Below are 13,391 nucleotides of genomic sequence, written 5' to 3'. Positions count from 1 at the left end.
TCTCACGAATTCAACGCCGCAAAAGTTTAAGAATCCATCCAGTGCGAGGGGAGTTACAAAGGTTCGTCGCATGCTGCAACTGCATTATCTCTTCTCTCGTCCCGACGAAAGCACTGGAAGCTAAGCAGGGAGGGGTGGTAGGGCAAAGAAACTACCGCGCCTCGTGACCTTGAGCAGATTTCTTTTTTCTTCGAATGCGTGGCTTTGTCAGTGTGATCGCGTGCGCACGCGTGGACAAGTAGCGGCCTTCCGCGGCTATCTCGGTAACTTGATTTTTCGGTAACAGACGCACAGACGATTTTTCGCTCACAACCAACGGGGCCGACGCCGGCGGCGGATTTTCTGCGACACGAGGTCTTCAACGCTATCGCGTTAACATATGCAATCATGTCTCTTCCCGTCGTGCTCCGATAAGTGTGCCTTGGCTACAGCACGTTTATGTGCTCGCGCATGTCTGTGCGGACGTTTGCGCAGTGAGCTCATTGCAAGCGTGACGTGTGTGTACGTAAATATTAGCGTGCGGTTATGAGAACATGTACGATGCCGCACGTCGTCTGTATGCCTGATGTGGAGATTAACTGTGGACTATCAGTTGTGCGGTTGTTCGTTGTGCACGTGCATGCATTTTCAATTGCGATTTCATAATCTTGTACCACATTTCTTCCTATGTGGAAGTAGTGGGTTTCGTCACTGCTTTCCACCAACGTACTACTGCTGTTTCACTTGTTCATGCCTGATCAAAAGTTTAGTAACTTTACGTTTATGTGTGATTTTCCTTGTAGTTCTATAAAAAAAAGTAAACGGATCTCCTACGTCATTGACAACCACACGCTCCCACCAAAGGCTTTTCTAGCCGGACTTACAGCCGCCTTATGAACAGTCTTTTGTAAGGACGACAATTTTGTCAGAACGCAATGACATTGGTCGTCAATTCAGATGTGTTTGTTAACAATAAGCACATAATTTCTTTGGCAAGTGTCATTCTAATCACAATTTTTTTTTATTTGCAGGCAAGCACAAGACTACGAAAGGACATGGAACCGAACGAACCATAGAATACAAAAAGACGCGTAAGTCATCTTTTTAAACCTTCGAAACTAAGCAATATTTCTTTTCTTTTATATAGAAAAATAGGAACCAGTATAAGTAAGGTCGATATTGTAAAACACGTATTGCAAACCCATCTTAAAGTTCCAAGAACTTTGAGCGGTAGCTCCTGCCACCTTAGTGCTCCTGAAATCCGTCACAAAAATTTACTTCATTTATTTTAAGGAACAGCCGAATGCATCGATTATAGTCCTTAAAAACAACCTACTTCGGCGAATAGAAATTATCTGAACACGAGTATACTGACTTACTCTTTTTTTACAATCAGCAGCAGCTGTAAACGAATAAATTCATGGGCTCAAAGCCAGAGGCATGAAGTGCCACGTGTCAATAAGTTTTAGACCCCGAATGTCGTAAATGCCGATGCACTATAAGGAAAGCGTAGTGACTGTAGCCCTTTTTCGCGTCTACGGCCAGCCAAACGCATTCGTTTTTTTTTTGTTATGGACGCTTGAAAAGTTGCACATTACGATTGTCATCGCAGTTCGCAAACTTATTTGCACAACTACCACTATAAGGCCGCAATGGTTACATATCTGTCAATGTGTATGGCTAAAAAATACAAACATTTACTGACACTCTGATCGCCGTGTGTCTTTAGATCAGATGCGTAATCCCATGCGACAGAAATTGTCATTACGAGTGGTTTTTTAAGCATAAACTTTTGTTAGGTATCGAAGGTTAATAATAATAATAATAATAATAATAATAATAATAATAATAATAATAATAATAATAATAATAATAATAATAATAATAATAATAATAATAATAATATGAATTTAGTATTATTGATAACAATAGATATTATTATTATTATTATTATTATTATTATTATTATTATTATTATTATTATTATTATTATTATTATTATTATTATTATTATTATTATTATTATTATTATTAATATTATTACGTGAACTCACGTAAGCATGCTAGTTTGTCTACAGTGAAAAGGCACGTGTTTCGTGCAGCAGTCGTGGCGTATGTGCAGTACTCAGGGTTTGGACTGCGAAAGTAGAAGCGCGTGGCCACTTGTACAAATACTATCTCCCAGTGAGCAGCGGTTGAAGCAAGCTTTTGCATCGTGGTATAGGCCAGGGTGTTGTTGACGTATCATTTCTGCTCCCTGTCTCCAATGAAGCTGTTGAGTGGTTCACCGTCCAGTCGTGCACTGCAGACCTGGCGTGTTGCGAGTGGCGGAGCGCGAAGCCGAGTCACTTCGGTCAGCACGTGAAAGCGCGCCGAGATAGTAGCGCCCCGCTGGCGCTGTGGTGAACCATCGAACAGCCTGTTGGTGACCGCGAGTCAACAGCGCTCTTCTCGTGCTATATAGATGGCTCGCGCTGACGCCATTGAAGCCGTCATGCTGATGAGCTGCACGGTATAGGACACAAGTTTGCATTGCTTAGTTGTGGCACTGCATCATGTTGTCGCTGCATCACTGTCAAGTTATTTGAGGACACAAGTTTGCATTGCATAGTTGTGGCACCATGTTAATAATATATCTTTGCATAACTGCCAACTTATTCGTTATTTACACACAGAAGCCAATAGCAGTGTGACCACATCGTTATCACATTGAAGCATGCTAAGCGTAATGCGATTATGTTGCCTTTACATCATCGACGTCGCCACGTTGATCGATAAGTACTTTATGAAGGCGCGTCTGTGACGTCACGCGCAAGATGTTTATAAGAAACCCAAGCTGAAGTTTGGGCGTGTTGTTTGCGCGGCGGAGCTATGCTTCATGGATTACAGACGCTGCCGGCTAAGGTGTTCTGTCGCCGGATTTGGCAGCGGTGGTGGCAATGACACGTGCGCGCACGCGCTTCCAATTTGGCCCTCTAGCACTGCTATAAATCAATCAATTAAATAGTTACACTGTGACGTACCACAGGCGTACATCCGAGAGCTGAGAGCAGTGCGCCACTCGAAGTTGCTTTGGAAGCCTATATCTCAATGCAAAAGCCTGCTTCTATACTGACGTCCAAGGGTATACCTCTCCTCTCACCAGTGGCCACGCGCTCTCATAGTTTCGATCCGTGAGTACCGTACAATCAGCCACAAAAGTTTGTGGACCACGCGGGCACACATGGCCTACAGCCTCTTCGCGACATTCACGCTACGTCAGCGGTGATGCAACACGGTGCTGCGCGCACGACGTAACCATCTCCTAATCAGTGGCCTAGCTATATTTTCTCGCTGGGCGCAAATATTTCCTTCTGATTACTTCCTAACGCAACGGGCTCTTCGGCTGCCGTGCCTTCGTGCCTCTGCCTCGAGATCAGTCTCACAGCATAACTGTTATCAGTTTACACGTTGTGTTGTTCCATGCACTGCTCCATGCCGTGCATTGCCCCAGAATCGGCGAAAACGTTGTAAGACTATTGTTGGGCGCGTCGCGGATGCGAAGAGCTACCACCAGCCGTATGACGCTTCGCTATAACGGTGCCATTTTACTCAGCGCATGCAAATAAGCGTGCGGCATGTCGCCCGTGCCATGGACATTGCGCAGTATTTGTTTCCAGTGCGTGCGACCAGTGGCTTGACTACAAAGCCGTTGAACCTAATGGCGGACCTATGCGCAACTCTGCTCCCGTAACGGGGAGGATTATGCAGTGAATGTATTTCGGCGAGCGTTGGCATGTTCTGTAAACATTTACTGTTAGTTGTACACTGCGAATGACTGCCTCTAGTTTCTCGTTGAAAGATTTTTTTTTTCTGCGCAAGCAGGTCACCCGAGTGCCCAACATCGTCTTCCTGAGAAGCAGAAGTGTAAGTATTAGAAAACGTGGCTCCACATATAATAGTTTCATTATGCGTTTAGCTGCTATGTGCTCTACTTCCGGTTATCAGTGATGTTAGTTTAACGAATACTGCGTGTTTATTCTAGCATTATTACTCCGTAATTATTATCGCAATGTAGCGAAACTGTCGGGCTAGTAACGGGCACACAATTCCTTCCTTGACGCTTCTACCCGCTTTTCTGTAATGTGGTGCGATTTCGCATTATGTTAGGAAATATCGGCTGATTCTGATGTTGGTGGGTAGGTTGGGGCACGCAGACTAAATCGTTTTACTTCAACTACCACATTCGCTTTTGTAGTATCGGCATTCGTTAAGCTGGATAATCTTGACCTAATAAGAGCCTGAGTCGACTGTGTGATACAACTGCATCGCTGTCTTTACCCATTCTCAATTCTGTTATTTAGCTCTACAGCAGTCGTTATTTCTCAATTTTCGAAGAAGTAAGAACGCGTTAATGCTTCCCCACATTTGATGCAACTTAAAATGAAACGGTAGAGGGACTCTTGTACAAATGTCGTAATACGGTGACATCGTCTTTGCAGCTTTCGACGAGCAGCTCAAGAGGCTGAAGAAGAAGAAAAAGGACAAGGCTGCTAAAGTTCTCAAGCCTAAAAAGATTCCATCCACGACAGAAGAGCCGAATGAACCCGTCAAGGGTTTGAAACCGAGCGGTAAGGTCAATTCCGCCAGCCTTAACCAGTACGGTTTCCAGTTGGCCACTTATAGAAAAAACCATGGAGTTTAGTAGATTCCAAGTTCAGTAACTTAACTGTTTTGAAACGAGAGCACACTGCTTCGACTTAATATAGCAGCTTAAGTTCAGTTTAGTGGGTTAAAATTCCTCTGGATCGGACGCCCTCAAATGGGTCAAGCGTCACTTTAATAACGAGCGAAAAATATTAGAGACATTATTCTCATATTTGTCGATGATATTTTACATGCATATGGTAGTGATTTCGTGCACACTATAATTGAAGAAGTTCTCTAGAGTACACCATTCGGGACAACCATTTCAGAGCTGTTTTGTCGCTAGGCACAGTTAAAGAAATCGTCACATCGTTTCTTCCGGCTTCAGTTGAGACAGCTTAATGCTGTCCCGTAGTAGAGTACATGCACTCGGAATCGTGGAAAATTTATCTAAACGTGGACACTGCTCTCCTATACTCGAAATAGTTAAACACTTTTTAAACACAAAATCATTGACCTCTTTTTCTCAACACACATTAAAAATAACTAAGGCGCATTCAATGAACAAGTGTATGAACTGATGTTTAGTCGACACTGCCTCATAAAATGTGAGGCCTACGGGACGGTTTTTTTTTCTCCCATAGTAGAGTACAAAGTACTGTAAATTGTTAACCCCCCCTTTTTTTTTCTAAATGCACATCGGTCCATTCATGAAGCTATTGGACTGACATCGGGACGGCTCACTGCCTTCCCATAGTTGAGTACGAAGTAATCCCATTCGTTAAACCCTTTTCTAAACACACATCGCTTTGTGTTGTAGCGGATGCCACTCAAACGGCGTTCTGTTCTTCCGTAGTGGAGTACCAAGTACTTTAAATGATTTAAAACTACTTCTAAACACTAGCAAAGTGAGGTGTTGGGCTAGTTGGTTTTTGGTGACTGGAAAAAATTGCGCTGATTGCTGCGGAAAACGAAGTTCGATAGGAGACAAAAAAGCAGTGGACAGTAGAACGAGGTGCTTGTACTGTCCACTTCTTTTTGTTTCCTCCCTAACTTCGTTTTCCGCAGCAATTTTTCCAGTTTTCTAAACACATTCCCACGGGACGTCTTTCAGCTCTCCCATAGTAGAGTACCAAGTATTCTAAATAAGTGAACCATTTTTTTTTCTAAACACACATCGGTACTCTCATGAGCTATTGGATGGGCATCGGCATGGCTCACTGCCATCCCATAGTTAGTATGAAGTACTCACATATGTACACTTTCTCTAAGCACAGATGACTTTGTGTTGTAACGGATGCCACTGGGACGGTGTTCTGCTCTCCCATAGTGGAGCATCAAGTACTCTAAATCATTAAACACTTATTTTAAACACACGCAGAGGTAGATTTTCAGATGCGAAGCAGATCTTTGACTAGCCTGTGTAACGGTGTCCCTCCGTCCGCACCGCACCCCTTGCCGCACGTGTTGGAGTGGTGCCCAATACGTCACGCCCTCCGAGAAGAGCGCGATGACGTCTCTCTCCCTCGTCTGCGCTCGCTCGCCGGGTATCAGCTCTTTCTCGCTTCACCCTCTCCATTGCTCACAACACTCTAGCCCACTCCTCACGTGGACATAATCTCGTCCACGCCACCTCTTTCCATCTTTCGGCGAGAAGAAGCCGTGAGCCGGCGGGTGCGTGCGCCTCGAGAATCTTGCCGTGCCGACAATGTGGACAGCGCGCCGCTGCTTGCCGCGCGATCGCGCCGACGGGCGCGAGCTGTCGTGGCATGCTTCTTCCTAGTATGCGCGTGCCTTTCACGGCTGTCGCCGGCGTTGCGAGGGTTAGCAAAGCCGTTCGCGAATCGTGACTTCAACACCGACGAGGCGCGAGCCAGGGAAGCCTAACGCAAGCATCGGCAGTGGAAGACCAATGACACCGTCGAGGTACGAGTCAAGAACAGAGATTGCGTTCGAAGACGGCGCGCGGGTAATACTGATGAAATGCGAGCCAAGGAAGTCGAGCGCAAGCGTCTTCAACGCGTCCCTCCTCCCGTGTCTTCGCGTTTCAAACAAACGTTTGCTCGAGTGAAAGCTACACCAACTTTCACTTCAAACCGTTCTTCCAGCACCTGCGTCGACGCTCATTTTAACCAAGTCAACGCCGCGCGCACCGCTGCTGCTTCGAATCCCATCAGTGTTCCCTTCTGAGAGATGGTCCATAGTTTTTTTTTAGGGGCGAAGCTCCTTACGCCGTGGGTTGAATGTCCAGTGTCGTCGTAGTATTAGCCACCTTTTGTTTAGTCCTTAGAATGTCCGCTGGTTGGCGGTACTTGTATATGACGAATATATGATGAAAAGATCAATGAAATCACAAAACACGTCCATATTTCAAGACAGGTATTCCCCCTCGCACACCCTGCTTTGTGCAGGGCGCAGGCAGTTACCCTTAGACTATTGCAAGCCAGCGTGTACCCTAACCCTGCGGTTCTTTGTCATGTACCCTGAACGCTGTCCAAGTGCGGATTTCTCTGCCTGTGGACTATTAGCAACATTCAACTATGTGTTGTGGAAAATGTAAAGCCATCAGCCCAGCCTTCAGCGAGGACAGGTGGGCATCGCTCTTACGCAGCCCCGAACGTAACGATCAAACCCTAGCCGTCCAGAGTGCCCGTGAACGGGCCGCCAAGCTCGGCTTGACGGTCCCTACGTGGGATTAGCTGGGTAGCGCTGGGTCTCTTGCGTCTTCTCAGAACCAAAATAAAGTTTTTAATCAATCAATCGATCGATCAATCAATCAATCAGATGGCTGTATTTGGAGTGTTCACTAGATGGACGGACGGAATAATGGACAGACAGACAGACGCACACATGCACGAACGGATAGACGGACGGACGAACGCTTCGCCCCACTCATCATCATTCACTCCGTGGATATGCTGCGATTTTTCTTTATGTTGCCCAAGTGACAGGAAGTACCGTGACACGAGTACACGTTGGTGCCAGGTGCTTTGGTGTTATTTTTTCAAAATCTTGGCTACTGCAATGATTACTGGTGGCCATAGCAACGAAAGTTGCATGCACTGCATCCGCGCTTGTTAATAGCATGACACTTCGTCACGCACTCTGCAACCAAGCACTGAAACAGCTACGTTTGCGGTTCTGCTCGCAGGCATTTCGAACCACCTGCTGTGTTTCATGTCGGACAACGCCACAGACAAGATGCAGATGCCGGCCGAGTACTGCACCCATCTTGTCTACAAGGACATGACATTGAGCAAACAGAGTCATACCTTTGTGCCCGTCAAAAACGGTGAGGCTGGCGCACTCGGACACTTGTTGCGTGTGCATAGGTGAACTCCGAATAATCAACTCGAGCTCACTTAGTAGTGATGACTGATCGCACGTTGCCGGTGCTCTCGAGAAACACTGAATACGGTTAATTATGTGTGACACTGTTTTGAGCGTCAACAACTTTGGCAATACAAGTCTTTTAAGGCATCACATCCCACGCGAGTAGCTATTGCCAGGTTTGCTTTACTCTTGTTTTGTACCTCGTGACATCGATTCTCACCGGCAGTCGTTACTCAAAAGACCTCTTTCTGTTCGTATTTATGTGTCATTAATACTTGATTGTAACTTAACCTCGATTGTAACCCGAAAGGTGACATTTCATTGAATTCAAAGAAAAAAAAGAAGAAAATAGAATTTCGTTATCGGATTGTTACGCGAGGGTCGGCTTTAGATGCCAAAATTCGGGAAAAGAAGCTCACTTAACGTTCGAGTAAACAGGGCAATTTACTAAGTAATAGAAATTTCGTTGACTTGAATCGATTACAACACCATAAATATTGTAATATTCGGAAAAGTTTGTGAATGGGCTAATCAAAACTGCTTGCCCTTGCAAAAGCATCTCTCCTATCTGACACAATGCCGCACTTAATTTGTCAGTCTGTAACAGCCGTTGTGTGAATCAGTTATGCATGCTGGGCGAGCGCTATACCAGGCTGTTGTTGTTGTTTGTTGTTGTTGTTGTTGTTGTTGTTGTTGTTGTTGTTGTTGTTGTTGTTGTTGTTGTTGTTGTTGTTGTTGTTGTCGTCGTCGTCGTCGTCATCATTGACGCGTCCTCCATGCAGGCACCGGCTTCGACGAGTTCATGTCTCTGCGCGAGCGCTTCGTCACGACCAAATTCGCGGTGTCCCTGAGCGCGACGATGGTACGCGAGCTGCTGGACTACACTGACCGCGACGAGAGCAACCTGGCGGCCATCTCCACCCAGCTGGCCAAGTGGATTTCGCAGAACGAACTGAACGGCGTCGCCTTCACGGGACAGCTCATGACGAGCACACGGCACAAGAGCATGATGACCGTGCTCAAGGTGCGGCGCCGTGCTGTCTTCTTATGCTCACATTTTTATTTATTTTTATTTCCAGGTACTATTGGCCGATTGGGCCGTTACAGGGGTGGGGTAGAAAACTAACATAACAACCGTCATGTCATGCGTAAAAAAGAAATGCATAGCCGATACAAAAGGGATACATCACTATACTACGTTCTACGACTTACATGCTACATCACATACATCACAAAATACACTTCCCAATATTACATCCTACAACGTACATGAGACAAGTTACAGCATTTGCTTACAGCAGTTACAGCTACATTTGCAATGCAGTTCGCCGTATCTGTCGTCACTACTGGCTTTAACCTATGAATTCTTTCCTAGTTTCATGTGACGTATTATTAGCGCGTTCGCTATCATCATCACCGTAATTAGGTCTGCAACATAAAGGCCTAGCTCTCCAAGTGATGTCTGCCAGCTGACTTGATAAATTTCCCTGAGCGCGCCACACTGCTGCGTTTATTGCCATCCTCGACTGTGCTTCCTTTCTACAGAAACAGGTTTGCTCTAATTGATCACGGATCATGTCTTACATGAGTGGTACGTAGCTTCATCTTGTCATTTTATTAGGATATCACTCTCACGTAATAGGATGATAACATCCTGTCTAATCCAGGCTGCTGTGAACGACAGTGGCGTCTTCAGTGATCCAACCTTGAAAGTTCAAGATTGTGCTCTTCTGTTAGTACTTCTAGAACACACGGATTGTGCGCTTTCTTTAAAACACTCTGGTAAGCCACCGGTCACGCCTGCCGCATGCGCTGTAACCTATTTTTCTCCTTCGGAGTTGTTGTGTCACGCTCAGAGGACGAGTGACAGGCATAACAAGATCTTGCCAAGGCTCTGTAGCGCATTCCTACATGGACATTGCACTTTATTTCAACCCAGTAAGTTGGGAGTTCCCCACAGCAAAAAGCTGTCGAATACAGCCTGAAGCTACCTGGGGACCATACAGTCGGCAACAATGGATGCAGTCACAGAAGAAACGAAAGTGAGGCTTCCATCACTTCATATTGTAACGGAGGTATAATTGAATTTTTTAAAATAATATAAATGTTCTGCAGAACAAAATAAAAGGTATGGCAAAATACAATCAAATTCCTATTTCGCAGTCTCTCACCGTTCTATTAAATGTCTTCTGCAAGCATCGGTTGATACTTGCACAAAAATATCAGTGGACAACATTGGGTAAGTTCGTTCAGCATCATAAAATATCACACAAGCAAATACTACTCTGAAGATATCGATCCAATGAACGTAGCCAAGTAAATGCTATGTGCGGTTTGCAATGATGAACAAACACTCAAAACACAAAAATGTTATCGGCTAGTCTCCGTGTCTTTGTCTGTGTGAGAGTTTGGTTGCAAATAGCAGGTATGAGAGAAAGCGTTTTTACCGATGTCACACATTGGCTATTAGAGAAACCGTAGCATTGCGTCAACTAAGGCAACTAATTGTGACCTCGTACACTTCAGCACTCATAATTTATTCTTACACATGAACGTTCTTGATTTATCCCCCGGGAAATCGGTGACTGCAGGACATTCGAGAGTCTACTCGATGCTCGGAAACGTCGTCGCCTCTAAACCTACAATGATTGCAGCGTTGTATCGAATGCGAGTTGTGCGAAATTTCTTGCGTCAAGTGGCCGTTTGAAACGTGCGCATACAAGACCAGCTGTATATGGCATACTATCTTGTATACCTCCTCTCCTCTTCTGGCTCCAACAGAGCATTCAAGATGCCTTGAAACGTCTGGGAGAACCTAAACCTGCTCTGATCTTCTCTGGCTACGCGCCGCATGACCAGTACGCGCAGAAAATCATGCTGGACAGAAGCAAAGATTACCTCCGGTAAGTACTTCTTCCCATGCAGTTGTCAAGTCGATGAGGGCAGGTACTGCTGTGATGCAACGTACAATTTGAAAATGTATAGTGGATAACTGGTCGTCACCCATATTAGTCGAGGGAAACGGTATGATATACGCCACGGAATAACGCCATGTCGGACACAATAATTCAATTTATCCGAGCTCTTTTAAAAATGAGCCAACTTGAGAAACATTTCACTGCATAACGCCCTTAAGCCACGCCTTAGATTCATTGTGTAATTAATTCGCCATTGGAGTCTCCTAAGGGGCCCTTTAGCGTGTGACAAGTAGACGTTGTACGTTTAGAGAAGATGGGGACTTCTGTGAAAATGATGATAAGGTCACCTGTCACCACGTTAGTGTAAAGGGGTGACTCCTAGATGTGCTACCTCGGTCCTTAAACATCTCTGCATCTGCAGCCATAACTATACATATAGCTTCCTGCCACAGTGTAATGGCAAGATTTCTCGCGTATAATTCGTATATATTCAGCTGTCTTCGAATGGTCATCAAAATGCGCAACTACTTATATCGAGAGAACATGTCATCCACTGACGTGTATTGTAAAAAAGAAAAGTGCCCCCAACTCGCCTATAATAGGGAAGTAGTTCATTATCACTTCGGTAATAAACTTTCCATTGCATCTGACACATGTCCTGTTACACTCGATATGATTTACAACACGCCGGCTGTGATTAAGGTGACCCTAAGCCCGAACAACAAAACCGAAAAAAGTTAAATTGGTTCAGAAAGTACAGCTAACTGAGGGAGTTAAATTCATCAGTTTTTTTTTATGGGGGTGCCAATTTGCAGTGGGGGTGCCATTTTGAGCCCAGACAGCATATTCAAACTCATAATGAGCGGGACTGTACATGTTAATCGCATTGCAGAAACATACAAAAGAAAAACCGAAGGTTGTTCGCCATTTTTTGCCTGACACCCTTGCCAACCTGTTTTCACTTGCGTTTCTCAGCATCGTGGACATCTTCGTGATCGAGACGCACTATCACGAAGAGGAGCAGTTCTGCAGGCTCGTATACCCGTCCATTTTCGTTCGGGTCGACGACACACCCAGCAGCATTCCCGTGGTAAGTGCCGTGCGCATAAAGATAAGGCCAAGCATGGAAGCGACGTACAGCAGTGAATAATACGGAAGGGATAACTGCAACAACCTGAAAGCGGCCATAGTAGTTGGAATCAGTTGTAAAGTACAAAAAATTTCATAGCAAACGTTAAGTGGAAAAGTACCTCTTGGCAATTAATACGACACGCGTTGTCACGTGACCAGTAGTTGCTAATTAAGCGTAAATTTTATGTACCCTTTAACATTGCTCCCGACTGTACAGTCAGCATCAGCAGTTCACTGGATAATAAAAAAAACAACACTTGATGTTTGAGCAGATGGTGAACGTATGAGCAACAAAACCGCAGCGTTAAGAAAGACCATTCCTTCTTTTTTTTAAATATTATATCTTTTTATTTATTTCTTTTTTCATTTTCTCCCTCTTTCTTAATATTCAGAATATTTTGGCTTTTGCCCTATTCACTTTTTTATGTTCTTCGCTTCCTGTTTGTGCTTGCTATTTTCTGTTAAGAAGCTGTACCATCGCACCACTGCATTCACAAATCCTAATAACGGCTACAAGTTTAAGTACCCCTTCACGGACCAGCCGGGTACGTAAATAATAAGCTTTTTTGTAGTTATCAAGGTTCATAAGTTTAACGTTGTCTGTACGTCAATTTGCATCATAAAAATGAAAAATTCTGTGTCGACAGGAAACTTGGTACATAATAGTATCCTGCACACGTATTTTGTACGCGATTCTTTCGTTTAATTTTTGCTTACATGATGATAGGGGTTGCAGCTCAAGCACAAAAATGCTGGGGGAAAAGCGTAACGTTTTTCCGTTTTCTCGCCTTGCCTTCCCTTACGCTTTTTTTATGGTACCTCACAAGTTCTTATCCAAAGACAGAAAAGAAGTATTCTGCCCCAGTGAACATGACTATAGGAGGTGCGCAGGCTAAGAATCTCGGGAAGCCACGCACAGAAATATTCAATGAAGTGGGCGTGTCAACGACCGCCTTCCTCAATTTTTACGCGTTACCCGGAGGTTGTAGGCTCGATCTTTATCAACGGCAAGTTGTTGTTTTTGTTTACGGTAATTCCTGTCTGCAATACAGTGAAAAACTACAAAAAATAATGTTTTTTATGCTTTCGATAGCTACATTACATGTTTGATTTTATTAGGCCGTGTCTAAGAGAGGAACAAACTTCCAGATGCATTCCAATTCAATCGTATTACTATTTATTCGCGCTTCCTCACATCCTGACCCGGCACGGGAGTCATAGTGGTTAAGGGGCTCGAGAGCTGACCAGAAGGTCACGGCATCGAATCCCATATTTTGATTCAGAGAAAAAGGTGAAGGCCCGCGTGATTAGGTTTAAGCGCACGTTCAATCATGCAAGGTGGTCGAAGTTTTCAGAGCCTTCCACTTGGACACCTCTCATAATTATATTGTGGTTTGGAGACGT

The 13,391-nt window shown here is 44.6% G+C and overlaps 1 protein-coding gene across 3 annotated transcripts in view; it reads left to right on the top strand.

Moving 5' to 3' along the window:
- LOC142817706 (uncharacterized) overlaps nt 1–13,391 on the top strand; it is a 53,893-nt gene that overhangs the window by 7,779 nt on the left and 32,723 nt on the right. For all 3 annotated transcript variants that reach the window (XM_075895113.1, XM_075895114.1, XM_075895112.1), the window contains exons 7-13: nt 1,011–1,070; nt 3,844–3,885; nt 4,461–4,589; nt 7,757–7,897; nt 8,721–8,962; nt 10,720–10,841; nt 11,832–11,946. In XM_075895113.1, coding sequence (XP_075751228.1) covers nt 1,011–1,070; nt 3,844–3,885; nt 4,461–4,589; nt 7,757–7,897; nt 8,721–8,962; nt 10,720–10,841; nt 11,832–11,946 — 851 coding nt within the window. The remainder of the gene's footprint in view (nt 1–1,010; nt 1,071–3,843; nt 3,886–4,460; nt 4,590–7,756; nt 7,898–8,720; nt 8,963–10,719; nt 10,842–11,831; nt 11,947–13,391) is intronic.

The sequence above is a fragment of the Rhipicephalus microplus genome, chromosome 5, assembly GCF_043290135.1.
Source record: "Rhipicephalus microplus isolate Deutch F79 chromosome 5, USDA_Rmic, whole genome shotgun sequence".
Lineage (NCBI taxonomy): Eukaryota > Metazoa > Arthropoda > Arachnida > Ixodida > Ixodidae > Rhipicephalus > Rhipicephalus microplus.
This window is presented reverse-complemented; position numbering and strand designations above follow the sequence as displayed.